This window comes from Pelodiscus sinensis, chromosome 15 (genome assembly GCF_052426305.1).
Source record: "Pelodiscus sinensis isolate ZL-2025 chromosome 15, ASM5242630v1, whole genome shotgun sequence".
NCBI classification, from domain to species: Eukaryota; Metazoa; Chordata; order Testudines; family Trionychidae; genus Pelodiscus; species Pelodiscus sinensis.
In genome coordinates this window covers 43,190,546-43,217,458 of record NC_143066.1, presented here as the reverse complement: position 1 = coordinate 43,217,458, position 26,913 = coordinate 43,190,546, and the positions used below count along the sequence as shown (strand labels likewise).

Genomic DNA, 26,913 nt, shown 5'->3' with positions numbered 1-26,913 from the left:
ATGAAGCATGTATACTGCATAAAAAGCCACGTGGGGGCTGTATGTTCACTTTATGCTATTTTTACTTTTCTCTCTATTGAAAAACAAAGCAAATCAACAAGGTGTTAAAATGCACAGCAGTTTGAAGATTACCATTAAAGATGGTCATTTATTAAAAACTTTTATCCAAGTCTTTTTGTTGATAAACTGTATAGTCTGTATAAACTATATAGTCAATTCCTTCACCAAGTTTTAGTTCATTGTGAAATGCATTCAAGAAGTCAAATAACAAATGTCACGTTTTACATCAGAGGCTCATGCAACTGCACATCCTCTAATGTGATAAACATGATCAAGTGCCAGCAATGCCCCTCAGTCATGTATATTAGCCAAACTGGACAGTCTCTATGATAAAGGATAAATGGACACAAATCAGATATTAGAAATGGTAACACACAAAAACCTGTAGAAGCACATTTGAACCCAACGGTTCCCAACCGCTGGTCGGCAGACTGGTGCCAGACTGCGGCACACTGCCAGGCCACGCCCATGCTGGCTGCTCCAGGACCAGGGCTGGAGTATACCTTGGGCTCGTGGCTGGCAGCTGCTGGAGCTGAAGCCGGCTGTTCGCAGTGGCTTTTCCTCCCTGAACCGCCTCATGCCCAGGAAAGCTCATGATGCCATCTACATGTTTTGTTAGCCTTTAAAGTGCTACTGGACTAGTGGTCACCAACCAGTAGATTGGGATCTACTGGTAGATCTTGGAGCTTCTGACAGGTGATCCTGACTGGTTTAAGAGGCTAGCAAGTGCCGGCACTTCAGCTGCCCCTCTATCCTTGTGCTGCGCATCTCCTGCCCTCTGTCTTGGAGCTGCCTCCCCCCACTCCTGGTAGCCTCCTGCTTGCTGTGCAGGGCAGGGGAGGGAGAAGCAAAGCACTGGTGTCAAGGTGCCCCCTCTCCCACCCTGTATCCCATCTCCACAGAGCAGGGCGGTGGGCGCAACAGGACATCAGAGGGAGTTTACTCGCTACTTTTGGGAGTGATGCAGGGCCAGGGGAGGGATGAGCCTGCCTTAGCCCCACTGCACCACCACCCAGGAGCTACTTGAGGTAATCAGTGCCCTGTCAGAGCCCATGTCCTGAAACCCCACCACAGTAATGAACCCCCTCCTGCACCCCAAGTTCATGCCCTAGCCCTGAGCACCCCTGCATCCAAACACCCTCCCAGAGCCTGCCCCCAGAACCCCATCTGGCACCCCAACTGCCTGCCCCAAGATCAGATCAGAGCCCCTCTCGCACTCCAGTTCCCTTAATCCTAGACCAGAGCCTGCACCCCAAACCTCTGCCCCAGCCTGGTGAAAGGGAGGGAGGATGGAGTGAGCAGGAGGCGGAAGGCTGAGAGAAGGGGCACAAAGGGGGGAGGCCAGGCAAGGGTATTTGGGTATGAGGTAGATCTTGGGTTGCACTTAAATTCAAAAAGTGATCTCATGCTTAAAAAGGCTGGAGACCACTGTCCTAGACTATTTGTTGTTTTTTAAGTTTTTCCTGTTACAGACTAACTCGTACCCCTTTGAGCCATTTAAAAATTGGTCAGTGTTTGAATATTTCAGAGTTAGTGTGGTCTAGGAAGGCCTGTAACACTGGCAAGGGCCTAGCCAGACCTGCACAATTTTCCTTGCTAACTTATAGGCCTGTTTTTCTCTTTGCATGGGGCCCACTTTTCCCTCTATGCTGTTTGCACGAAAGATACAAGTGAGGCCTGTTTCTCCCTCCCTGCTGCATGTAGAAAGATAGTGAAGCACATATTTTCCCTCCCTGCTATTAATGAGATAGATTGAAGCATTGTTACACTAGGCTGCAACTTGATAAAAGCACTCATTGTTAACTGTGCCTCATTGTATCCCCTGCCTGTTCTCACTCACTGTAAAACTTATCAGGGTCAGAGCTTCATTCCCCCTAAGTTGCTGATTATAACATTTTGTAATGCTGATTGAACTAAAAACCAGTAAACAACAAACAGGGGTGGGTATAATTGTATTAATCACCTGCTTATTAATATTCATTGTATGGGAGTTAACCTTACTAAATAAGGGTTTATGGAAAGTAATAATCAGGGCTCGACAAATCTGCTTATCTACTCGCCACGGGCGAGTAGATTTCAATAAGTTGCCCCGTTTACCAGTGGTTTGCGCACACACAGTGCGGGTCTCGCACATGTGCAGTGCGGGGCTGGCGAGTGGTTTTCGCCGCAGTTTGTTGAGCCCTGGTAATAACAGATGTGTGAATGGACATACTAAAAGGTCTAAAGGAGTATAACTAGCGCCAAATCTTTGCCACTTGGAATGGTATTTTGGGGGTCTCAGGTAAATGTGTGTGGATGTGGTGGCGTAAGCACTCCCCATCACTGGGGTGATCACCTTCTGGGGTGCAGACGTCGCCGCCTCAGACACAAAGGGGTTGGCTGTTGTCATAATCCGGAACACTCCACCAGTCTCTGGGTAACCCCGAGTCCATAAGTGGCCTGGCTCACAGACAGCGTGGCCCAATGGCCAGAGTCAATATACAGGCAGTCCCCGACTTACGCGGATCCGACTTACGTCGGATCCGCACTTACGAACGGAGCTTTCTCGCCCCGGAAATCGGGGCGAGAAAGCCCCGTTCGTAAGCTGCTCCGGTGCCCCTGGTCTGCTGGAGACCGTCTCCAGCAGACCAGGGGCACCGGGCGGGTTCCCGCGCTTCTGAGGCTTTGCCAGAGCAAAGCCTCAGAAGCGCGGGAACCGCTGCTGCTGCCCCTTGAGACCTGGTGCCTGTGGTCTGCTGGGGACGGTCCCCAGCAGACCACAGGCACCCTGACTGAAGCCGCAGCCGCGGGGGGTCCCGCGCCTCTGAGGCTTTGCCAGAGCAAAGCCTCAGAGGCGCGGGGAACCGCCGCTGCTGCCGCTCCAGTCTGGGTGCCTGTGGTCTGCTGGGGACGGTCCCCAGCAGACCACAGGCACCCTGACTGAAGCCGCAGCCGCGGGGGGGTCCCGCGCCTCTGAGGCTTTGCCAGAGCAAAGCCTCAGAGGCGCGGGGAACCGCCGCTGCTGCCGCTCCAGTCCGGGTGCCTGTGGTCTGCTGGGGATGGTCCCCAGCAGACCACAGGCACCCAGACTGAAGCCGCAGCCGTGGCGGGGTCCCTGCCTCTGAGGCTTTGCCAGAGCAAAGCCTCAGAGGCGCGGGCACCCCGCTGCCGCTGCGGCTCTGCTCCCAGTGTCCCTGGTCTGCTGGGGGGGGGGGGGGGGAGGCGCAGCTAGTGTGCTCCCCCCCCCCCCCCCAGCAGACCAGGCTTTTGTTTTGGACTCTGGGGGGGGGGGGGGGGAGGGCGGGCAGAGCAGCTGGGGCGCTGCCGATTGGTCCTGCAGCGCCCGTGGGCACTACTGGACCAACCCGGCAGCACCCCAGCTGCTCTGCCCCAGGTCCTGATTCAGCCGCTGCTGGTCAGTTTCAGCAGCGGCTGAATGAGGACGTCTGGGGCAGAGCAGATGGGGTGCTGCTGGGTTGGTCCAGTAGCACCCCAGCTGCTCTGCCCCAGGCGTCCCCAAGTCAGCTTCTGCTGAAACTGACCAGCGCTGACTACAGGAAGCCCGAGGCAGAGTTGCTCTGCCCCGGGCTTCCTGGAATCAGCTGCTGATCAGTTTCAGCAGCAGCTGACTTGGGGACGCCTGGGGTTCTTAAGTTGATTCTGTATGTAAGTCAGAACTGGCGGTCAGTTTCAGCAGTGTCTGAATCTGGACGCCAGTTCCGACTTACATACAGATTCAACTTAAGAACAAACCTACAGTCCCTATCTTGTACGTAACCCGGGGACTGCCTGTATAAATGCTTCAGTTCAAGGCAGTATGGCTTATTAGCCAGAGTCAGTAAATGGTAGCCCTCAGTTCAGGATAGTATGGTTTACGAGCCACAGTCAGTAAATGGTAGCCCTCAGTGCAGGGTAGTATGTCTTACTGGTTAGTCTCAATAAATAGCCCACAGTCCAGGGCAATATGGCCTACTGGCTAGAGTCAATAAATAGCCCTTAGTTCAGGGCAGTATGGCCTACTGGCCAGTGTCAATACTGTTGAGGCCAACGCCGTGGTAGGGGGACCCAGGCCCACCCTGCTCCACTGGGTCCCAACCCAGGGCCCTACGAGTAGCAATGTAGTCTGCCGCTCCCGTGACGGGGAATCCAGCCAAAACACGCCGAGGATATCTGGGTGGGAGAGGCTGCTCCTGCACCCTCCCTGGGTTACTTCCTACCACTTTGTTTGGATCAATGTCCCACATGGCAACTGGGTCTTCTGGCTCTCCGGCAGCTGCTTCTCCCTGGGACTCCACAGGGGTTGCGTTACGGCTGTCTCCTGGGTCTCCAGTTCTCGCCGCCAGGGTGGCTGGCAGCAGCAGTTTAGGAGCTCCGGCAGGAGGTTCATCATCTTCGCTGGTCAGCCCAGACTGAGCTGCTCTGCTGCCTTTTCTACTGTTCCAGCACTTCAAGCATGCCCAGTCTGGGTGAAAGGGGTGGGACTTCCTCTGCCCCAGAGTGTGAGCCGCCACCCCCCCAGTGTGGGGAATGCACTCTCTGTCACAGTGGGCAATAAAGTGGTCCACTGATGCCATCCTCTCTCAAGTCTCCTTCCAACAACCGGTACTTCTTTCCCCTCCCGGCTCCCTTCTTTTTCCTGTTATAAATTCTGAGTGTCCCCCTTTTTTCTCCACTCAAGCTCATCTGAAGAAGACGATTTTGCCCACAAAAGCTCATGACATTATATATTTTTGTTAGTCTTTCATATGCCACAGGATTACTTGTCGTGTAAAAAAAATATAGTACAGGAAAAAAGTTCTATATACAAGTGTGGTGGGGCAACTGCCTCACACTGGTTGTAAGGGGTTAAAGCAGGCTGGAGGGAGCCTGTGCAGAGCCCTGGCCAATCAGAGACATGCTTTTAAGAAACAAACCAGAGGGCAGCTTGCATATAAGGAGCTGCCCATCAGACACACACAGGAAGGTTAGAGCAATGCTTGGCAGGCTAAGGGGAGCTAGAGATAAAGACTCCAGACTGGTCAATGCTAGGCTGCAGGCCTTGTAACAAGGGCAAGTAGATGCAGAGGAAGTGGTCGAGGGAACTAGAGGCAGTAAAGGGGAGTAGAGGAGGGCAGGACAAGGCTGCCACCAGAGGGTCCCTAGGTTGGGACCCAGAGTAGTGGGCGGGCTCAGGTCCCCTCCTTACACCCACCATACCTTGCCACCAAGGTGTGGCCCAGACAGACTGTGGCTTGCCCGAGATAGAGGGGCCAGTCTTTAGGACAACAGTTGGCTGCAGTGGCAGGTGTGTCTAGTAATGGGAAAGGAAACTGCCTCTAGCAAAGGGAAAGAGGCTGTATGGAGGGTCACAGCAAGCCTCTGAGGCAAACACTAACCACCAGAAGTGCAGGGCTCTTGAGGCACAGCCAGAGCATTGCCACTTGTGTGCCCGCACAGGCGCACACAGACATGCTAGCCACCATATCTTCAACATTTCCCTGTGCGAAATGTGTAAAACACTACAGCACATCACGCAGACCCTGCCGTGGCATGGAAGATTGTTCCTAAACATATCACAAATTAAATCCCCAAAAGCTGGACATTTCCCAGCATGTTCTTTCAGTACTATAGTAGCCACCAGCAAAAGACAACTTAATACAAATTAAGGTCCCACACTTTTCCTGGGATGCCACCTCTTGCCTGTGCTCTTGGGGCACCAAGGTCCTTGCTAGCTGCCCAGAAAGGTGGTAGAGGAGTAAAGTGGGGAAAGGGTCTACTCTTCACTCTGAGCCCCAGCCCCTCTCAGTCCCTGTGGGTTTCTTACCCTCTCTTCCTTGAGGAGGGTCACCCTCAGTTCTTGAGTCTAGGAGAGGATGTTTCTCAGCTGAACTGGGACCAGATCTTCTGGATCTTTTTCACTTTTGGTTCTCAGCAACACTGACAAGGCCTTAATTGGTTGCAGGTGATCCAATGAACCTGTAGTAACCTTCCCTATTCTACAGAGATCCATACCTGAATTAGTCTAGGGCTTATCTCTCTCCTCTACCACTGCTCCATGGCTCTGCTGTATCCCATATCCCACCCCCCACCCCTCAACACCATGTGTTGGGCTACTTGGGACAAGAGATAGTGTTGTCGTGACAGGCCATCTACACAGCCATGTTGGCTTCTGGCTCTATGTTGTATCTAGAAGTGGAAAGATTGTAGAGAGGAGCCATCTAGTCACTTCTCCTTGTTAGTGTGCATCCACTATAGTGGACCATTGTCCATAACAAAGGTGAACTTACTGAGGCAGCGATAGTACCGTAGCGTCTCCATGGCCCATTTAACCACTAGGCATTCCTATTCTACTACGGCGTACCAATGCTCCCTACGCAAGAGCTTCCAGCTGAGGTAAAGGATTGGGCACTTCTCATCTCCCACCATCTGTGAAAGAATGTCCCCAAGTTCTACCTCTAAGGCGTCTGTTTTTAAAACATATTTGTGCTTGAAATCTAGGGCTAGGAGTGCTGTATGACTGCAAAGCACCAGCCTCAGGTCTGTGAAAACCTCTTCTGCAGCCTCAGTCCACTTAACTATCTCTGGGTCCCAAGCTATTATCAGGTTCCATCACAGGCACTACCTTTATGGTGAAGTGAGACACGAAATTGTGACAGTACCCATGATCTCTAAGACCATTCTCTGACTTGCATCTTGTGCACTGGCCAGGGCCACTCCTATACTGCCTCCACTTTGTTCCTCTAGGGGTCCCCAGCCCCCTTCCAACTACATTCCCAAGGTATCTAGCGTTGGCTAGCCCTACTGAATGTTTGGACGGACTGGGGTGAGGTTAGCCTAAGAAAGTCTGGTACCACTTCCACTTTCCTAAGGTATCCTCCCCACTCAGGCCTATGGAATACTACACTGCCAAATATGCTGTTGCCTTTTTGGACAAAGAGCTGAAGTAATCTATTCATCAACCATTGTAGGGGCCCCATGGATCCAAAAAGGAGGACAGTATATTGGAGGGTGCAGATAAGATATTTTCTTCCTTGGTGTCCTCAGCCAGAGGGGTCTGCCAATAGCCTTTTGTGAAGTATCAGGTTTTGCCTAATTTGTACCAGCTGACAGACACATGGCATTAGGCAGGCATCCAACTGTGATACCTCATTTAATTTCCTGAAGTCATTACAGAACCTCAGGGTGCCATCAGGCATGGGGACTAAGACATTAGGGCTAGATCACTGGCTGTGGGACTGCTCAAGTTCGAGCCTCTTCCTTACTTCGTCCCTAATTTCTTCTTTTTTGGCTCTGGTATGTGATATGGTTTTATCACCATCCTTGCTCCAACATAGGTGATAATGTGATGTTGGATCAGCATAGTATATAGCTTGGTTGTGTGGAAAACATGTCTTGGTTCCACTGAATCGTCTTGATTATTTCTGTTCATTATTCTGAGGCTAGTTTGGGGGATATCCTTACCTGCTCTGTGGGCCATCTGCTCAGGGTGGAACTGGCAGTTTGGCCAGGCATGTCTCCGCATCGCGCCAGGGTTGCATTGAGTTGGCAGGGTAGATCTACTATGGCCTTCGGCAGGCTGGATGCTTCACCTTATAATTCACCTCCCCAACGGCTTTCGTGGCCTCAGAGGATCCACAGCAGGTGGCCAGGAGCTTGCTTTCTGTTGTTGGTACTTGCACCAGTCACCTGTTCTCATGGCTGGAAATTTCCGTGCTTTCACCCGACAGCTGTAATAGATTTGCTAGGCTTCTTGTGCTCTCCAGTGTTTTGTCTTCACTGTTCTGCCATTCATGGAACCTCTTGGCTCACAAGGCTGCTGTGATCTATCCAGGATCTCTGACTTCAACTTGGGGCATGCTACTGCCTCTTCTGCGGTCGTACCAGAGGAGGCCTTCTGGGACTCCCTGCACAAGAATGGGATGAGGAAGGCTGACCACTGGTCTTGGAGCCAGGCAGGCCTCCTGCAGGGCTGTCCTCTCAAAGGCCGGGAAGTATGTCTCCACATCTTCCTCCTGTGTCATTTTCTGCATACAGCAGCTGGCCCAATAGTTCACATCCCATCATACCTGTAAGCTCAGCTCCACAAAGGCCTTTACGTAATTCACTATTTCCTGCAGCATGGCTTGATCTTGGGTGGCCTGGGTCATCAGCTGGTGATTGGTCTCTAGCTACAGCCAAATGACCTCTTACTGCACAGCTGTTTGGACCCAGGTAGCCTCCTGCTGGGTGTTGGTAGCTTATACCAGAGCTTTGACCATGTCCTCCATCTTGGGGACAGGTTGGTTGTAACTCACCTTTGGTTATGTTCACAGCGTGGAAATCCCACTCCTGACATCGCGTGACAAAATGGCCAATGTTGGTATGGTAGGTCCTGCGCTTTTCTTAGTGGAGGGAGGGGACTAGGACACTACCATTTGCCCCTGCTCTTGGGGTTCTGAGGGACCCACTACTGGCCCAGAAAAATGGTAGAGAAGGGGTCTGCTCCTCAATCTGAGCCCCAGCCCCTCTCAACCCCTGCAAGTTTCTTATCCTCTTCCCTCTTGGATAGGTTTACCCTCAGGTCCTTGGATACTAGGGGAGGACACTCACTGCACTGCTGAGGCTGCGTCTCCCTTCCTCCAATTTCTGCTCTGTGAATTCTTAGCAACACAACTTCAACCGCCAGTTCTCTCTCCTTTCTTGTTCCAATCTGCCTGCCAGAAACCGGGGATTTTTATTAGATTCCTGACACTGCAGAAGGCTACCTGGGTCCAGACAGCCATGCAACATGAGGCCGTGCAGCTGCAGCAAGAGACCAATCACCTGCTGATGATCCAGGTGCTCCAATTAGCCTGTAGTAGCTTTCCCTACAGGAACCCATGCCTGAATTAGCTTAGGGCTTATATATTCCTTTCTACCACTCTCCCACTGCTGCATGGCCCTGATGTATCAAAAAAATACCAAAAGCAAGATTTCAGAAAGTTTAATATCCTGTGTTTTCAGTAATCATTAACTGCTTAAAATACCTGACAACATTTTAATTTAAGTCACTGCCATGGAAGACACATCCTAGCACACAATCAGAAAAGACAAGAGACTTTTCTGTAGAGTCAGAAGGATATACTCTTTTGTTTCCTTTCTTCATAAACTACGAAGAAATAATTAAGCTCCCTTTACTATATTTTATGCTAGATAGAAAACTGATTTATCCAAAACAAATTCTAAGTGTTCTAGATTCACAGAGTATGAACTCATCCACCTAGGCATAAGTTTTTAGAGTCAGCATTGTTTTAGGACAAGCAACAAAACCGAATTTAGACTATGGTAAAAACTTAAAACATGCGGAGTTGATGACAGTTTAACTTACATTTCAAGAGATTTGCATTTCAGGGAACTACTTTTTGTGAACAGTTCACAGGATCAGCGATGAACATTTACATACCTTGTCTACTATCTGCAGATAATACTTTTGCTGTTCCAAAGTCTGTTATTTGAATGTGCATCTCTTCATTTAGCAAAATGTTCTCTGGCTTAAGGTCCCTGAAAAAGGTGGAGTCCCAAATTTAAAATTAAACATGTGACAACCACATAAATCACATTTCAATTCTGAAGCTAATAGTATCCTTAATGAATTCTGCAAATTATAGCACTACACACACAAACCTTTGTGTATACAATTAATCCATCAAGAATTCACACAGAAAATACTATTGCAGCAATTTTGATTTGACCTATGGGAACCAACTTTCAGAGGAGAGCTAGCAGATTTCATAAAGCATACTAATTTTTCCAATCCTTTCTAAAAATTAAAAAAAAAAGTTATAATCACAAAATGGGAGGTCAGTATGCATCTCACCTGTTCAACAAAATCCACCAAGAAGACTAATACAATTGTAAATCTTAAATTTAAAGACCATACATATGCCAGATAGATATGGTAATGACAGACATGAAATTCACACTAATTTGACTATTACACAAAACATCACGGGCTCAAAAATAACCACCCCACAAAACTGAATGAATGGAACAGAGACAATAACTACACTAAGGCAATTATTGCGTAGAGAGTTATGCACAAGCTCTTTTACACATTGAATTCTATAGGCCTCTAGCTGTGATAAAAAACAAGAGCATGCCAACGAACACCTAGATGATGCAGAATGCTGTCATGGTTGTACTAAACAGTGAACATGAAAAATAGCATATAGGGTTTCACATTTATTGTGTAAATTGTATCAAATATGTCCAGTTTACAAGAAGTTTATAAAAAGACAGTTACCTGTTCTTTAACTGGTGTTCTTCGAGACGTGTTGCTCACATCCCTTCAACATAGGTATGTTTGCCTGCCACATGCACTGGTGGTGGAAATTTTTCCCTAAGCAATTCCATAGGGGCTGGGTTCCCAGCACCTCTTGGAGTAGCACGCATATGCCATGTGCAATATAAGATACTCCCCTACCCCACCTGCCTCAGTTCCTTCTTGCAGGAATTCCGACAGAGGGGAGGAGGGTGGGAAGCTGAATGGACATGAGCAATGCATCTTGAAGAACACCAGTTACAGAACAGGTAACTGTCTTTCCTTGAAAAAGCGACAAAGTCTTGCGGCACCTTATAGACTAACAGATATATTGGAGCATAAGCTTTTGTGGGCAAAGACCCACTTCGTCAGATACGTGGGTCTTTGCTCACGAAAGCTTCTGCTCCAATAAATCTGTTAGTCTATAAGGTGCCACAGGATTCCTCATTGCTTTTGCAGATTCAGACTAATATGGCTACCCTTCTGATACTTGTCTTTCCTTGGAGTACTTCCTCACGTCCATTCAATATAGCTGACTGTAAGCATTGTCTGTAGAGGAGGGTAGAAGTTAAGGATATGCAGACTGCAGTATAGGCCTGCCAAATGCATCATCCCTAGCTTACTGTGCGCTGTCATTGCCTGCAGATGCTGCTCCTGCAGCTCCCATTCATCAGTGATGGATAACATGTCTGCTTTTCCAAAAAATTTTCGGAAAAGCAGATGCATTCCTTGGATGCAACAGAGCTCGTACCCTTGGGGTCTGCTGTGGAGACTAAGTGCGCAAGTCGACACAGCCCACATCATTGATCACACATGCAAGTAGCATTCTGTTTCTCATCATCAACGGAGCCAGAGACCTGTGAGGACACCTCGGCAGTAAATCCGGACTGCCTCCTGAATAACTGCAATAGCAAAGATCTAGCCTAAATGCAATACAGTATTATTAAAAAATCATTAAGTTCAGAGTCTTAGATGTCTGCAACACTCCAAAAAAATCTGTTAAAAGAACTTTTTTTTCTTAAGCCATTACCACCTATGTAAACTTTGTGTGAAACATAAACATGCAAATGTCCGCCTGCCGCACACCTCCCCATACAGCCTGCTTTCCCCCCCCATCCCTCCAACCCAAAGAGGACTGCAGCAAGTGAGTCAGGATAACCCAAACAAACTGCCCCTGCCTCCACGTCACTGCACAGATGCCAGCACCCCCCATACCCAACCCCCCGTCTTTCTCTCACCTACCTCATGCAGTCAGCCCCTTATCGCCCCCTTCCCAGCCCAGGAGGGTTGAAGAGCCTTCGGGATTTCTTTATTTGTCTCTCTCTCTCTCTCTCTCTCTCCCGGGCAAATGAGACTCTCCCAACTCCCCTCTGACTTCCCCCCAAGCCAATTAATTGATTACTCACTCATTCCCCCCAGCCATTTATTTCCTCCTTACTTCACCTGCTTATCTGTTCTGGGAGCTCCTCAGTTCAAGCACTTCAGCTCTGTTTTGCTGTTGCTTAGTTAGAACCCCCTTCCCCCCCCGCCGGTCAGCTGACCTCCCTGTCAGCGTGGGAGTTTTGAACCTCTGAGCAGGGCTAAGAAAACAGCAGCAGGGTCATGCAGCCATGCAGCTTAGAAAGAACTTAGGTCGACAAAAACTCGAGCCTCTCTTGGGGAGTCCAGGATGGTCCCTATGAACTCTATCCTCTATGTTAGCACTAATACTGACTTTTTCTTGTTTATCAATAGACCAAGCTGGTAGCATGACTTATGTCACTCTGGACCTTGAGTCTTGATGGACCCTTGACTGGCCAATCATCCAGGTAAGGACATACTTGCAATCTTTGATGCCTCAGATATGCAGCTACCACCAACATGCACTTGGAGAAATCCCTGGGGGCTGTGGACAGGCCAAAGGACAAGACAGCAAACTGGTAGTGGTTCTTTCCCACTACAAACTTTAGGAAGCCTCTGTGGCCTTTGAAGATCACAATATAAAAGTACTCATCATTGAGGTCAAGGGCAGCATATCAGCCTCCAGGATCCCAATCGGGAATAATGAAGGCTAGAGAGACCATGTGGAACTCAAGGTAGACCAGGAATTTGTTGAGGCTGTGCAAGTCCAATATAGGTCAGAGACCCCCTTTTGCCCTGGGAATCAGGAAATAGCAGGAGTAGAATCCCTTGTTCTCAAAGCTCAGGGGTACCCATTACACTGCTCTCACCTGGAGCAACTAGGAAATCTCCCATTCAAGGAGGTGCTTGTGAGAAGGGTCCCTGAAGAGGGATGGGGAAGGAGGGTGGGAAGGCAGTGTGGAGGTTAACTGGAGGTTGTAGCCATAGCAGATAGTGGCTAGGACACAACGCTCCGAAGTAACGTCCCTTCTTGCAGGGAAGAAAGGGTGAAGTCTGAAAGAAAACAGATTGGCAGGATCTTGGGAGTCCAGTATGCCGTCCTCAGGTACACACTCACAAGAAGCATTTGCCCTACAGTTTAGTCTGGCTGGCCGACTGCTGGCCAGACTGAGGATAGTGGTCCAGTTTTCTTTTGGAGAGCTTCGGGGAGGAATGAGCCATATCCTGGCATGGATAATGGATCTTTGATTGATGGGGGGTTTTACATTTCTTCCTTTCAGTCCACAGGACATATAGCATTGTACAGGAATCCTTAAGCCCATGCAATTTAGTGTCCATCTATTCTGCAAACAGGGCACTTGTATCAAAGGGAAGGTCCTGTATAGAGTTCTGCACCTTCAGAGACAGGCCTGAATGGAGGAGCCATGCTGCTCACCACATGGAGATGGCAGATGCCATGGCATGAACCACCAAGTCCACCACATCGGATAGCACCTGCAGCGCCGTCAGGGCCACTGAAGACCTTTTGTCCATTAAGGGCCTTAACTCCCTTTGAGGCCTGTCTGGTAAGGACGATTCAAACTTAGTCCATGCCTGCCCAAGTGTTGACCTCATAGCGGGTGAACACCACCTGATGATTTGCCATCCACAGCTGAAAGCTAGCTGACGAATAAAGATTCCTGCCAAACAAGTCCAGGAGTTTAGAGTTTTTATTCTTTGGAGTGGGTGCCGGCTGGTCCTGGTGCTCCCTGTGGTTGACTGACTCCACCACAAAGGAGCAGAGTGGCAGGTGGGTATACAGGTAATCGTGATCCCATCGGGACAAAATACTTCTGTTCCACATTCATGGCTATAGATGGGATGGAGAAAGGGGTTTGGCCAGAGTGTTAGCAATCTTGGCAACCTCCTCATGTAGAGGCAAGGCCATTAGTGGATTCCACTTGCCCCAGGACTCCAAACAGCAAGTCTCAGGTCTCCTGCACCTTCTCAGCTTGGAGGCCCAAACCATTAGCACCCATCTTAGGAGGTCCTGGTGGGCTCCTGAGTCATCCAGGGACACTACTGGGGAAATGTCACTATCCCCTTATCTGGAGATGTGGAAGAAGCAGCCAAAGCTGGTTGACTTTCCTCTCGAGCGGAGGGTTGGTCTCTTGCCCCAACTGCCTGCTGTGGAGGTGCTAATGCCCCTGCATTACCCTGTTGCCCATGAAACACTGGGGGTATCGAAGGGGCTTGCAATGCTCCAGTGACCAAACGGGTAAGGTGGGGTTGGACCAGGAAACCCTAGAGAGCCTGTGGGCACCACTGCACCTGCCACTGCGACTGACGTCATGGCATGTCCTGAGACTGCATCAGCAGCACTGAGGTCGACGGTGCCGAGGGTTGCACAGACTGCTGTGCTGGAGGGATGGAAGCCAAGTCTGAGGCCACACTGCAGAACCGGACGCTTCCTGATGCCCAAGGCAAGGACCTCGTATGGCAATTGCTTCAGTACTAGGACTCCGCCACCTGAGACGTCGATGACCAGTAGCTCCTGGTGTCTCTTCGACAGCTATGGTGCTCAGCAGATCTACCCCCTGAATCCAAAGAGTGGTGTCAAAGAGGGGAGCCTCAGTGCTGTGAAAGAGACCAGGACTTGCAAGATAAGCCTCTACAACTGGACTAGCTCAGTGCCAGTGAGTATCTACGGCACGACGAACAGTGCCAAGGCTGCGGAGAGATGTCCCTACACTGCTGTGGTGAGCAGGGAGACCCACTATCTCTCTGGTTCCATTGGTGCTGGGGGATGCGCATGCCTCTGGAGGTCTGCACGCTGACACTGGTGATATGGGAGACTGAGCATCGTGCCACGGCCTCTCTCTGATGGACCTCTGGGGACTTTGAGGTGCTCTCCTCTCAGATGCTGGAGGAAATCAGGACTGGACCGAGGGCCAAATGGAGGCTTCCCTCTATGCTGCGGTCCCCCTGGTGCTGGGGTGCCAGTACCAATGTGGTCTCAATGTCCTGTGTGGCCTGAAAGGCCTCCAGCATGAAGGGAAGATGGACCTCCAGCACTGAGGAAGGCTTGGTGCCACCTGGGCCTTCTCCTGCCTGTTGGCCATCTGATCACTCTTCTTCCCCTTATCTCTACAAGGTGACTTGTCTCTCCATGGCTTCCTAGCCCCTTTCTCCGAGGCTGCAGGTGGTGAATGGCACCAAACTGTCAATGCCAGTGGCGCACTACATACCAATGTTCGATGCGAAGTCCAACCTTTGGTCTTGCAGAGCAAGCACGGACACCAGTAGAAGCGTCCAGAGCTGAATTCTCTCTGCTTCAATGGTTCTGGGCTGGAAGGACCTGCAAATTCTACACTCTTCCAAAATACATCCTTCATCCAGGCAGCAGACAGCCAGCATGCGGATTGCTGACTGGAGTAGGCCTTCGGCAGTGGTTCGCAAATGCCAGTCCGCAGCCTGCTACCAGACTGTGGACCTGTCTTCCAGGCCGCAGCAGCTCTGGGGGCCAGGGTTGGGGTACACCGCTCCTGCTGCAGCTGTTGGGAGAGGTGCATCCTGTCCTGCCTCTCAGCCAGCCAGCACTGGGCAGGGCAGGGTCTCTTCCCAGACACGGAAAAGCGCTTTGCTGTCTGGCGGGAAGGACATGCGGAGTCCAGCACAGCAGTGTTAGAGCAGCCGTGACTTCGGCAGCAGTGCTCAGCTAGCGGCTGGAAGGCAAAGCAGGGCTTGGTGAGGGTGGTGAGGCAGACATGGGGGGCTCTGGAGGCAGAGGTGCTTAATGACTTCTTTGTTTCAGTCTTCACCAAGAGGTCTGATGATGAAGGAATGCCTAACATAGTGGATACTGGTGGAAATGGGGTAGGTTTAAAAGATAAAATAAAAATAGAACAAGTTAAAAATTACTTCGAAAAGTTAAATGCCTGCAAGTCACCAGGGCCTGATGAAATGCATCCTAGAATACTCAAGGAGCTGATAGAGGAGGTATCTGAGCCTTTAGCGATCTTTCAAAAATCAAGAGATTCTAGAAGACTAGAAAAGGGCAAATCTAGTGCTCATCTATAAAAAGGGAAATAAAAACAACCCAGGAAACTACAGACCAGACAGTTTAACTTCTGTGCCAGGAAATATAATTGAGCAAGTAATTAAGGAATTAATCTGCAAATATTTGGAAGAAAATAAGGTGATAGGTAACAGCCAGCATGGATTTGTAAAGAACAAATCATGGCAGACCAATCGGAGAGCTTTCTTTGATAGGATAACAAGTCTAGTGGATAAGAAAGAAGCAGTGGACACAGTCTACCTAGACTTTAGTAAGCTGCGATGGGGCACTCTCTCTAGCCCCCACTGAGGGGCCTGGAAAGACCCCGAGTCCACAACTCCCTGCACTGTCTATCCTTTCAGAGCCAGGCTCACCAGCCTGAGGCCATAAACACAGTATTCACCCATACAGTTCAGGCTGGCCTATTAAGGCAAGGTCCACAGGCCTGATTCCATGAGCAAAGTCGCCCAAACGCAGTCTAAGGAGGGCCCTTCAAGGCTAGGCCTGAGTCCATATGCAAAATCTTAACAAACGCCGTTGTAGGATGGCCCTTTAAGGCTGGGCCCATCGGACTGAGTCCACAAAGAGTCCACAGAGAGTTGTCTTTAAGGTAAGGCCGGCGCTGGCGGAACAAGGTTATAGCGGGGGTGCACCCTAGGTAGGGGGACCTGGGCCCACCCTACTCCACAGGGTCCCAGCCCAGGGCCCTGTGAGTGACAGGACAGCGTGCCACTCCCTTGGCGGGGAAGTCCTGCCGAAACATGCCGAAGTCCCTGGGGCGGAAAAGGTGGCTCCTGCTCCTGCTCTGGGCCACTTCCTACCTGGGCCGCTGGAGCTACTCCCCACGTACTTGTCAGGCTTGCTGTCCTCCTTGGGGTGACGTATCCTCGGCGGGTGGCCTCTGCGATGCCCCAACTCGCCTTGGCGTCTTCGCTGGCTTCTTCTGGGGTCTCGGGTTGCTGCTGGTCAGGAGCTCCCTGCATAGGTCCTTCTCCTCCAGCTGCCAGCCCAGGCTGAGCCATACCCCAGGCTTTTACAGTTGAGCTGCAGCTTGGACATGCTCGGTAGGACTCTGGCGGAGGGGCCTCTGTAGCCCAGTAACCCTGGCTGGGCACTGCGGATTCAGTGCATGGCTGCCTCGCCCCATCACAAAGGCATTTGATACGGTCTCGCATGATCTTATCAAAAAACTAGGGAAGTACAACTTGGATGGGACTACTATAAGGTGGGTGCATAGATGGCTGGAGAACCGTTCCCAGAGAGTAGTTATTAACAGTTCACAATCCTGCTGGAAGGGCATAACAAGTGGGGTTCCGCGGGGTCTGTTTTGGGACTGGTTCTGTTCAATATCTTCATGAACAATTTAGATATTGGCATAGAGAGTACGCTTATTAAGTTTGCAGATGATACCCAGCAGGGAGGAGTTGCAACTGCTTTGGAGGATAGGGGGGGGTCATAGTTCAAAATGATCTAGACAAACACACACCTTGCTGCCTCTATAAAATAAAAGGGGGAGGATGGGAAGGGGTACTTCAAAGGGGCAGCACCACACAGCTGAGCCAGGGATTAGCTGTGCAGAACTGCCCCTTTAAAACGCCGAAGCTCTGTAGAGCCCAGGGTCAGCTGGGGATTCCCTCGCTAATCCCGGGTTCCGAGCGGCATTTCCCCAGAACCCAGGGTCAGCAGGGGACACCTCACCTGACCACAGGCTCTGGGGAAATGCTGCACGGAACCGGGGTCAGCTGGGGAGTCCCCAGCTGCCCCCAGGCTCCACTGCTTTCCCCAAGTGGCAGCTGCCGCACAGCTGATCCGTGGCTCAGCTGTGCAGCGCTGCCCCTTTAAAATGCCAAAGCACCATGGAGCCTGGGAGTCCCCAGCTCTCCATGGGCTTCACAGCTCTGCCCCTTTGAAACACCAAGGCAGTGTTTCAAAGGGGCAGCCACCGCACATCTGATCCCCGGCTCAGCTAATCCCAGGTTCTGCTGAAATGCTGCGCGAAACCCGGGGTCAACTGGGGACTCTTGTGTATTTCAAGGTAGGCACCTGCATGCAGCCCAGAGTCAACGGTGCTTCCTGCAATTCTCCTTTGAAATGTACAAGAGCCCCAATAGGAGCTCTTGTACATTTTAAAGGAGGAACGTGGAAGTGCCTATCGACTAATCGAGTAGTCGACAGAATTTCCATCGACTACTTGACTAGTCAATTAACTGCAGTTTAACATCCTTAGTCTAGACCAAGGCTACTCAATACACGGCCCATGGGCCGAGTAGATAGATATCTATCAGGGATGGTCTAGAGATGGAGCGTGGTCCTGCCGTGAGGGCAGGGGACTTGACTTGATGTCCTTTCAAGGTCTCTTCCAGTCCTAGTGTTCTATGATTCTATATAATTTCCCGCACATTGTATTTCACAAAGAGCGCTATTCAGGACTGTTTTTTAAATCCCACTCCCACTTCACAATATCCACTCCCACATTATTTCTTGCATTTTTATATCACTCCCTCCCTCAAAAACTATAGATGCTGCAAATCCTTAAAGGAAGATTTTTTTTTATATTTTTTGTTAACATGGGGGAGTCTATTTAAAAAAAATCAGTCAGTTAATATATTATATACAAATAGAATTCAAACTATTTTTTATCACTAAAAGAATAAAACTCATCTCACTTACATCATGTAAAATACTTTAACACCTATTACAAAAATCAAATCTTCCTATACTTTGCTTAAATTTAAGTATTATAAACTTCATTTTGAAAAAGAAAAGCTTGCTTTACATTGTTGAAATTCTATTTGACAAACTGACAAGAAATTCAGTGTTTTCCTGCAAATCACAGCAGTCTGGTTTTTGTCCCTCAACCCTCCCTGAAACAAAGTACATTTGTTCCACTGATGCTATTTTGGCAGCAGATCTTGCAGCACCCACAGAATCCCAGTCCCACTGCAAGGTTCTATGCACAAGCACTAGTTTTCTTGATTTATAGTACTGCGAGGAAATAGTTCTATTAGTCAAAACGCTTTTAAAAAAAGTACATATTTAGTCATATTTAAACTATATCACAAGTATGCCTTTTAAAAATGCACTATTTTATTACATACCACTGCAAATGTGTTGGTCCCAATTAAGTACCTTACCTGTGAATTATTCCCTTCCCATGCAAGTATTCTAATGCTGATACAATTTCAGCAGTGTAAAACCTGGTACAGGTCTCATCAAATGAGCCAATTTTGCGAATATATTTTAGAAGCTCGCCATTTTTGGCATAGCTAAGTCCAAAATCTGAGTATAGAGTTAAGGATTATCATTAGAACATTTTAAAACTAACAAACAAACTTATTTTGTGAACCAGAATAAAAATAAGACTGAATGAGAACTAGGCAAGGAATATGGAGCCTAATTCCAAAACTGGCTTGGTAAAAATCAAAGCCAACATTTTCTGACAATGTTCTCCATTTTTATAGCACACAATTGTGTTAGATTTAGATGTTTAAATCCTCTATTATGTGACATAGTTAATGACATGTCTAAATCACTTAAATAATTGATTAAAAAGTCACCTACAGTTATTAGCTTCTGCAGAAATGGAGACCCAGTTATAGCCAGGCTGAAAATTTACCCTAAGAATCCGAGTCATTTGCAGTCAGACAAAATGCATTGGTCTCAGTCCAGTTTGTAATAAGCAGGTATCCACATTACCAAAAGAGACTACCACATCGTGCCTACTGTTGGTAGCCTCAGCAAGTACAGGCAGTCCCCGGGTTACGTACAAGATAGGGACTGTAGGTTTGTTCTTAAGTTGAATCTGTATGTAAGTCGGAACTGGCATCCAGATTCAGCCGCTGCTGAAATTGACCAGTGGCTGACTACAGGAAGCCCGAGGCAGAGTTGCTCTGCCCCGGGCTTCCTGGAATAAGCCGCTGATCAGTTTCAACAGGCTGAATCTGGACGCCAGTTCCGACTTACATACAGATTCAACTTAAGAACCCCAGGCATCCCCAAGTCAGCTGCTGCTGAAACTGATCAGCGGCTGATTCCAGGAAGCCTGGGGCAGAGCAACTCTGCCTCGGGCTTCCTGTAGTCAGCGCTGGTCAGTTTCAGCAGTGGCTGACTTGGGGACGGCTGGGGCAGAGCAGCTTGAGTGCTGCTGGGTTGCTCCAGTAGCGCCGCTCCTTGGCGCTACTGGATCAACCCAGCAGCACCCAAGCTGCTCTGCCCCAGGCATCCTGATTCAGACGCTGCTGAAACTGACCAGCAGCGGCTGAATCAGGACACCTGGGGCAGAGCAGCTGGGGTGCTGCCGGGTTGGTTCAGTAGCACCCAGAGCGGCGCTACAGGACCAACCGGCAGCGCCCCAGCTGCTGTACCACAGGCGTCCGGAGCAAAGCCGCGGAGCACGGGGGCAGTGGGACAGCCCAGACGCGCCGCGGCTGTCCTGCTGCCCGCGTGCTCCGCGGCTTTGCTCCGCTTTGCTCCCCGTCTCCCTGCTCTGTTGGTCTCCAGAAGACCAGGGAGATGGGGAGCAAAGCCGTGGAACATGCCGGCAGCGGGACAGCCGCGGCGCGTCTGGGCTGTCCGCTGCCCGCGCGCTCCGCGGCTTTGCTCCCCGTCTCCCTGGTCTGCTGGTCTCCAGCAGACCAGGGAGACGGAGAGCAAAGCGGAGCAAAGCCACGGAGCACGCGGGCAGCAGGACAGCCGCGGCGCGTCTGGGCTGTCCGCTGCCCGCGTGCTCCGCGGCTTTGCTCCGCTTTGCTCCCCGTCTCCCTGCTCTGTTGGTCTCCAGCAGACCAGGGAGATGGGGAGCAAAGCCACGGAACATGCCGGCAGAGGGACAGCCGCGGCGCGTCTGGGCTGTCCGCTGCCCGCGTGCTCCCTGGCTTTGCTCCCCGTCTCCCTGGTCTGGGGAGACGTGGAGCAAAGCCGCGGAGCACGCGGGCAGCGGACAGCCCAGACGCGCCGCGGCTATCCCCTGCCGGCGTCCTCAGAGGCTTTGCTTCCCGTCTCCCTGGTCTGCTGGTCTCCTGCAGACCAGGGAGACGGGCAGCAAACCCCGTTCGTAACTGCGGATCCGACATAAGTCGGATCTGCGTAACTCGGGGACTGCCTGTATATCATGAAGGACTGAATGAGCCCTAGGAGACTACATCTATCCTTTCATCCCTATGAAGAATCACTACAGAACAGAAGTTTTCCCTAGTCTGAGGCAAGGTATTGTTAACCATTCTATGAATAAAAAGGGGATCTCAGACGCCTGAGCTTTTAAGAGAACACACTTACAAACATAACATTAACTTGAAATAAACTTTTTAGAATGGCTGGAGAGAAATGTCCTGGGAATAAAGATTAAATATTCCCGTTGGGATATTGAGAATCCTCTCTTTACATTGTAACCAGTAACTAATCAGATTTCTTGCATAGTAACTAAGAACTGTTACTAAAAAGCCAACCCAGAAACTCTTCAGTGCCTTAGCCATTAGATTATTATAGAAGCCATGTTAAATGAGACGCTTAACAGCTCTGATTATTTAATGGACACAATAAATATAAGGAAGGAACAGGGCCAAAACTTTTATATTACCTCCTGCATCAAAAGTAAGATTGTAAGAAAATAAATTTTAAGCAATCCAATTTAAAAACAGTCTTTTCTGCTATTAAATTTCACACAGGCAAAATGGTTAATACCAAGTTTTCCCTGTACATTTCTCATAAAGTAGAGGTACATTCAGGTTTTTTTTAAAATTTATGTTACAGCATTAATGAGGCTAGATTTCAGGATATAACACTTGTTTAGACTAGACAGGTGCCTGATTTTTGACTGGAAATGCTGGCTGAAAAGGAGACCTAGAAGTGTCCAGATGTACTGACCAAACACTAAAACTCCAATGAATGCAGGGGAGGAGTGTCATCAATTCACACCTGCCCCGACACAGCTCCACATCAGGTTGCAGCAGCTCCCGTCCCGGTTCCAGGCCTGGTGGGGTACAGTGAGGTGGAAATCATCCAGCAACAACAGGTGGGCTGTTGGGCCTCAGGGCGAAGTGGCAGAGCAGGGGATGGAGCCTCAGGGTCCACTTTTCAGCCAACAAAGTTGAGATCTTACATTTGTTACTTCTGTTCTGCATTCTTATAGTTTTGCAGAACACAAAGTGGTAGTACTTACATAAAGTGATTACAGAAATAGTTTTTAAAAAAATAAACAGTTTCTGCCATATGGTGTTAATGTAAAGGGACATGAAATTTTCGGTGTAGGCTATATTCCTATGTTTATTTAAACTGGCATGTATAAATAGTGTTATGTAAACTTATGATCTCTTGTTTGAAAATACCTGACATGTTTGTAGTTTAATATAAACTCAGGAATTCAAATAGCTATTTCAATAATGATTAGATACTAAAAAGAGTTTATCACACCAAAGAAAGTGCTGCCCACTTTTTTTCCATAGTTTTATTATTCCAGTAAAGATCTATATGTTTTAATGAAATAATACACTTACTACTTTCAACACATCGTAATAAATATTTAATTCAAAGGATACACAGCTTTTCATCATCCTGAAATGTGAAGTAGAGTTTCACAAAAAAAGGGTGATCCAGACGGGACATTACATCTCTCTCTCTGGTCACATAGGGTACCTTATTTTCTTTTATGATATGACGTTTTTCTAGAATTTTAACTTGAAGAAGAAGAACAATGAACACGCAGAGGACTTTAGCCCAAACAAGGTATGTTATTAACTAAGTAGTTTTGCAAATTCATTGGCTAGAGAACACTGACATTTTTTAAAATGTTAAACTTCCCTGATTAACAATTGCTCCTACTTTCTCCCTCCCATCATTAGAAGGGAAGGAGATGACAGAATAATTTATGTGAATATAGTTGAAGATACTTATTTCAATGTTATGCCTAAAACATTTAAGCTTGAAGGAATCATTACTTACTGGCATATTCTCTGGAAGTTGCCAATTCTCGGGCCAGGACAACCTGGTTTAGGGGGAAAATCCACAATGTAACTGGTTCACTAAAAACAAAGATATTTACAAGAATGCCAGCTCGATCTTCATCCCCAGTCAGAGTTTGACTTCTATACTAACTTCAGTCCCTATGCCAAGAGATGTTTAATGTACCCCTTGCCATATACATTCTACATCATGGCCCCAAATTAGCAAATCAATTAAGCATGTTCTTGAGTCCAATGAAGTCAATATAAATAAAACTCAGTACATGCTTAAGTGTTTTGCTGAACCAGAGCCTATAACAGCACTAGATAATCAATAAGCTAGATTTTGTCCTGCTCTTCAGGAAATCATGAGTTACGACATAATGTGCTAAGCTAAATCATTGATGATCTTTCTACAAGATGACATTCATCTCTGTTGTGCGTTTATTTGGCAACAATTACTTTTAGGCAAGTTTTTTTTAATAAGAGGCTAGAAATATGCTTTAAAAAAAAAAGACTGCCATAATACCTTTCCATGTCCTGCATGGTGTTCCTGAGCACTTTAATCAAATTTATCTATAAGATTAGAAGCAAAAGAAAGGCTTTCAGTATTGCCTACAATTTGACAAGATAAAACAGTTCACTGATGAAGAGTGGAAGAGTTCCATATAGCAGAGGCAAAGGGTGTGTGTGCGTAGGTGGCAGAGGCTTTCAAGACAATGGTTCTATATGTCTGAAGAGAAAAAAAGTTTGAGAAGGGATGTGTTAGTGGAATACAAGTGAATTTATAGTTTGTATGTAATAAGAAGTTTCATAAGAGGGGAGGAGTTTTGATCAGATACACACACAGAACACAACACCTAGAATGCACAGTGTCTCCTTGTCTGAATACAAGCAAGAATTTCTCTGCTACATCATGTTATCTAGATAGAAGGTTCCAGCAAGTAGTTTTCATATTAGTTTTCTAATAATGCATTAGGAGGATTATCATCTAAGCCTAGTTCTCACATAATCTACACCCAATTATTTTCTATCATACCATGCTTGTTCACACATCAGGTTTTTTGAGCTGGGGCTGCTCCAGAGTGGTCAGATGCTGGTTAACTGGTTACCCTGGTAAGCACTATGGTAAGGCAGTGCTTACCAATTAACCCTTTGCAACCCTAAATCTCACATGTGTAAATGCTTGTAGAATTGGGCATTTACACTGAACTTTCAATCTCCACATGGTAACCAATTCCACCTTGATAACAAAATATGACATGTTTATGATAACTTTGAGAAAAGCCAACACATTGCCATAAATCAAAATACTTCAGCTCCTGTCTTGCCAAACTGACTCTTATAATAATATTAGATCTATAGTAATGCAACTTGTTGCTTTGTTAAAGTCACAGGAAAAAAATGTTACAAAGCTAATGTCCCAACTGAAACAATAATTCTGTCACTTTACACTTCCTATACATTTTGCTAGAAATGTCAGTAATATACTAAGCTGTTCATTTAAATCAAGAAACAAATTGTTGTGTGTAATCATGACAAATTAACTAACTCTGACATAACAATTTCCAGATTTTGGTATCTATGCAACAATTCTTTTCTTGTGTATGTACACTTGGTTTTAAAAGAGGAAAATAAAATAAGAAATTTAACTAAATCCTTACCAGGGCATATGTTTTCAGATGCATGAAGTTCTACAATGACACAAACACCTAATCCAAATTCAAATCCTTCAGACCACAATCTTTTAAGGTAATCTTAAATATTTAAAATAGCATAAGAAATTCAACCACCTTATGATGCCATTAACGTGTAAGCCACTATAAATAATAATAATAATAATTAAAAAAAAAATCACATTGGGACAGAATGTCTCCTGAAAACTTAAAATTCAAGTTTGTATGGCAGAATGGTGCTTTTTATGTGAGTTGAAGAATGGATGCACAAAGTGGATGCAGCATAAACACCATATCTTAAAGTGTAAATTTAATGACTTTCTATTGCACACTGAAAACTAGGGATGTGAAAGCATATCCGAGTACATGGTTAACCTATGAGCCTGGGTTTATCGGTTAATCTTCATAGTATCAAAGGCAGCATCACGAGAGAGGGAGAGGGGACAGTGGGAACCCATGTATGTGGGGAGCCAGCTTAAAAGCTCCTGTATCAGAGGCAGCAGCACAGTGGGAGGGGAAGAGTTGGGAGCTGGCCACGCACACCAGTTCCCGGGGAGCCACCTGCACCCTTCCCCCCACCAGTGTGTAACTTTCAGCAGTTACACATTTACTTAAAAACATTTTAACATCCCTACTGAAAACTGCATGTAGTCTATAGCATTAACCTATAAGCTTTTGCTTATCGGTTAATCGACTATACTATTACATCCCTAGTGTGTACATGTTAAGATCCCTTCTATGCAATGTTCCTTCTAATCCAGGGCTACTCAAGATGTGGCCCGTGGGCCACATGAGGCCCGCGGCCCATTTATTTGTGGCCTGTGGTGAGGTCTGGGTTTACGCAGGGCTCAACACGTGGCCCGCGGGTGGGATCCTTTGAACATGGCCTTCACACTCCACAACGGCGAGGTGTCTCCCAGGTGGAGTGCGCATTGAAAGACACAAGTGGCTGGAACAGACGGGTACAGGGTGTTGGCGTTTCTAGCCCCCATAGAGGAGGTGCCAGAAGCACTGTGGCATTGTGTGAAATAAGCTATCATTTGCATATATATGCAACCAGACTTAAGTTGTGACCCTCGTCATGTACTGTGACTATCATTGTGGCCCCCAGGGCTTCCAAAGTTGAGTAGCCCTGTTCTAATCTTTTCCATCCATGTATGCATTTTTTCCATCATGTGTGAGGCACATTTTTCTATATGAATGCAGGTATGTACTAACGTGTACCATCTGTAAAAACAAAAGCCTAGCTGTGGGCACTCTGCTAATCAGCTGGGCGGCATTTGAAACTTTCCTGAGTGGCCAAATAAGCGCACATCTTACAGGGAACACTGCTTCCATTCCTACCTTTTTATGATTACTATTATGTTTGTGTTGACCCAATATAGCATATCTAGCACTAGCCTTGCAATGCCAAAGTAGCTGAAAAAAATAGCTGTATTACTCACTGTCGAGAAAGATCCTTCACCCAGTATTTTCCCAAATTTGAAGTCTTCAGGTCGTTTTTTTCGAGGCTGTGGAGGCTGTTGTCCTGAATGTTGCTGAAGGGAGTTTGAACTAGACCTTGATTCAGCTGCAGTTCCCTCCATGTTAGATCCCTGTCTGCTGCCACAGGTGGTAATGACAGATGGACTGCTAGAATCTGCTTGGTTCCTCACCATAGATGGGGATGGACAGGAACATATAACCACACTTGGCTGGATTGGAACAGCATCATACTGAAAAGAGAGGGTTGAACATATTAATTTAGCTAAATGCTTAACTGGAGGGGCTAAGCAACCTGAGTGCACAACAACGTTTAAGTGTGTCACCTAGAAGAGTACTTCCCCTGAAGAACTATAGTATAAACTCAGAAGAAGGTACAATACACAGCGGTACGCAACAAAAAACAGATCTACAATGCTTCCCAGAACTGGTGAGTCTGCAACAGTGAGTTTTGTTGAGAGAAGGAAGAATGATGGGTAACTATTGATTGAGGGACTACCTGAAGTGTAGAGGCCTGCACAGTAGGAAGCAAAACCCAGGAACGAGCAAAGGAAGCAGTCAATACCAACTAGAGTAAAACACAAAGTGGGAGTGGGGTAGAAGACTGAAAATAGGTATAGACTGGGATTGTGGCCCAATGAATTGGCACTTTAATACAAAATTTATAGAAAAGGAATGAAGATGCAGATATTTTATCTGCACTCACTCCATTTTATCCATATCATACTATAAAGGGAAGATTAGTCTTCACAGATGCAGAGATAAGCATGAATTGGTTGGTTAAGAGAATTTAAGATTATCAGCGATACCAGGGCAGGGTTTGTATTTGCGAGCAAATTTCCTTCAGTTTTTCATCTTCTCCTCCCCCTCCCACCTTTTTCCTTTTTAAAACTAGGAAATTAAAATAATTATTAGAGTTTATGGAAAGCTACAATTGAAAAAATTAAGCCAAATGCTAAATCTGATCTGACAATATTACTGAGGTAAATTTCTCTATCACATCCCCAGATAAATAAAACTGCTTGGATGTTCCTGAATACCATCCAATGCACAGGATATACAATGCAGTTGAGTTAATATTGCCAGCCCAATCTTAATTTCTTTGACACTTCCTTACCCATTCTCCCTGGTTCTAAAACAGCAGTG

At 47.6% G+C, this 26,913-nt stretch overlaps 1 protein-coding gene across 6 annotated transcripts in view; it reads right to left on the bottom strand.

The window, feature by feature from the left end:
• Positions 1-26,913, bottom strand: part of PDPK1 (3-phosphoinositide dependent protein kinase 1) — a 97,409-nt gene that overhangs the window by 29,269 nt on the left and 41,227 nt on the right. For all 6 annotated transcript variants that reach the window (XM_089769353.1, XM_089769352.1, XM_089769351.1 and 3 more), the window contains exons 2-6: positions 25,731-26,000; positions 22,611-22,653; positions 22,208-22,345; positions 18,809-18,953; positions 9,440-9,537 (exon numbers count right to left, since the gene is read on the bottom strand). In XM_089769353.1, coding sequence (XP_089625479.1) covers positions 9,440-9,537; positions 18,809-18,953; positions 22,208-22,345; positions 22,611-22,653; positions 25,731-25,943 — 637 coding nt within the window. In that variant the 5' untranslated portion in view covers positions 25,944-26,000. The remainder of the gene's footprint in view (positions 1-9,439; positions 9,538-18,808; positions 18,954-22,207; positions 22,346-22,610; positions 22,654-25,730; positions 26,001-26,913) is intronic.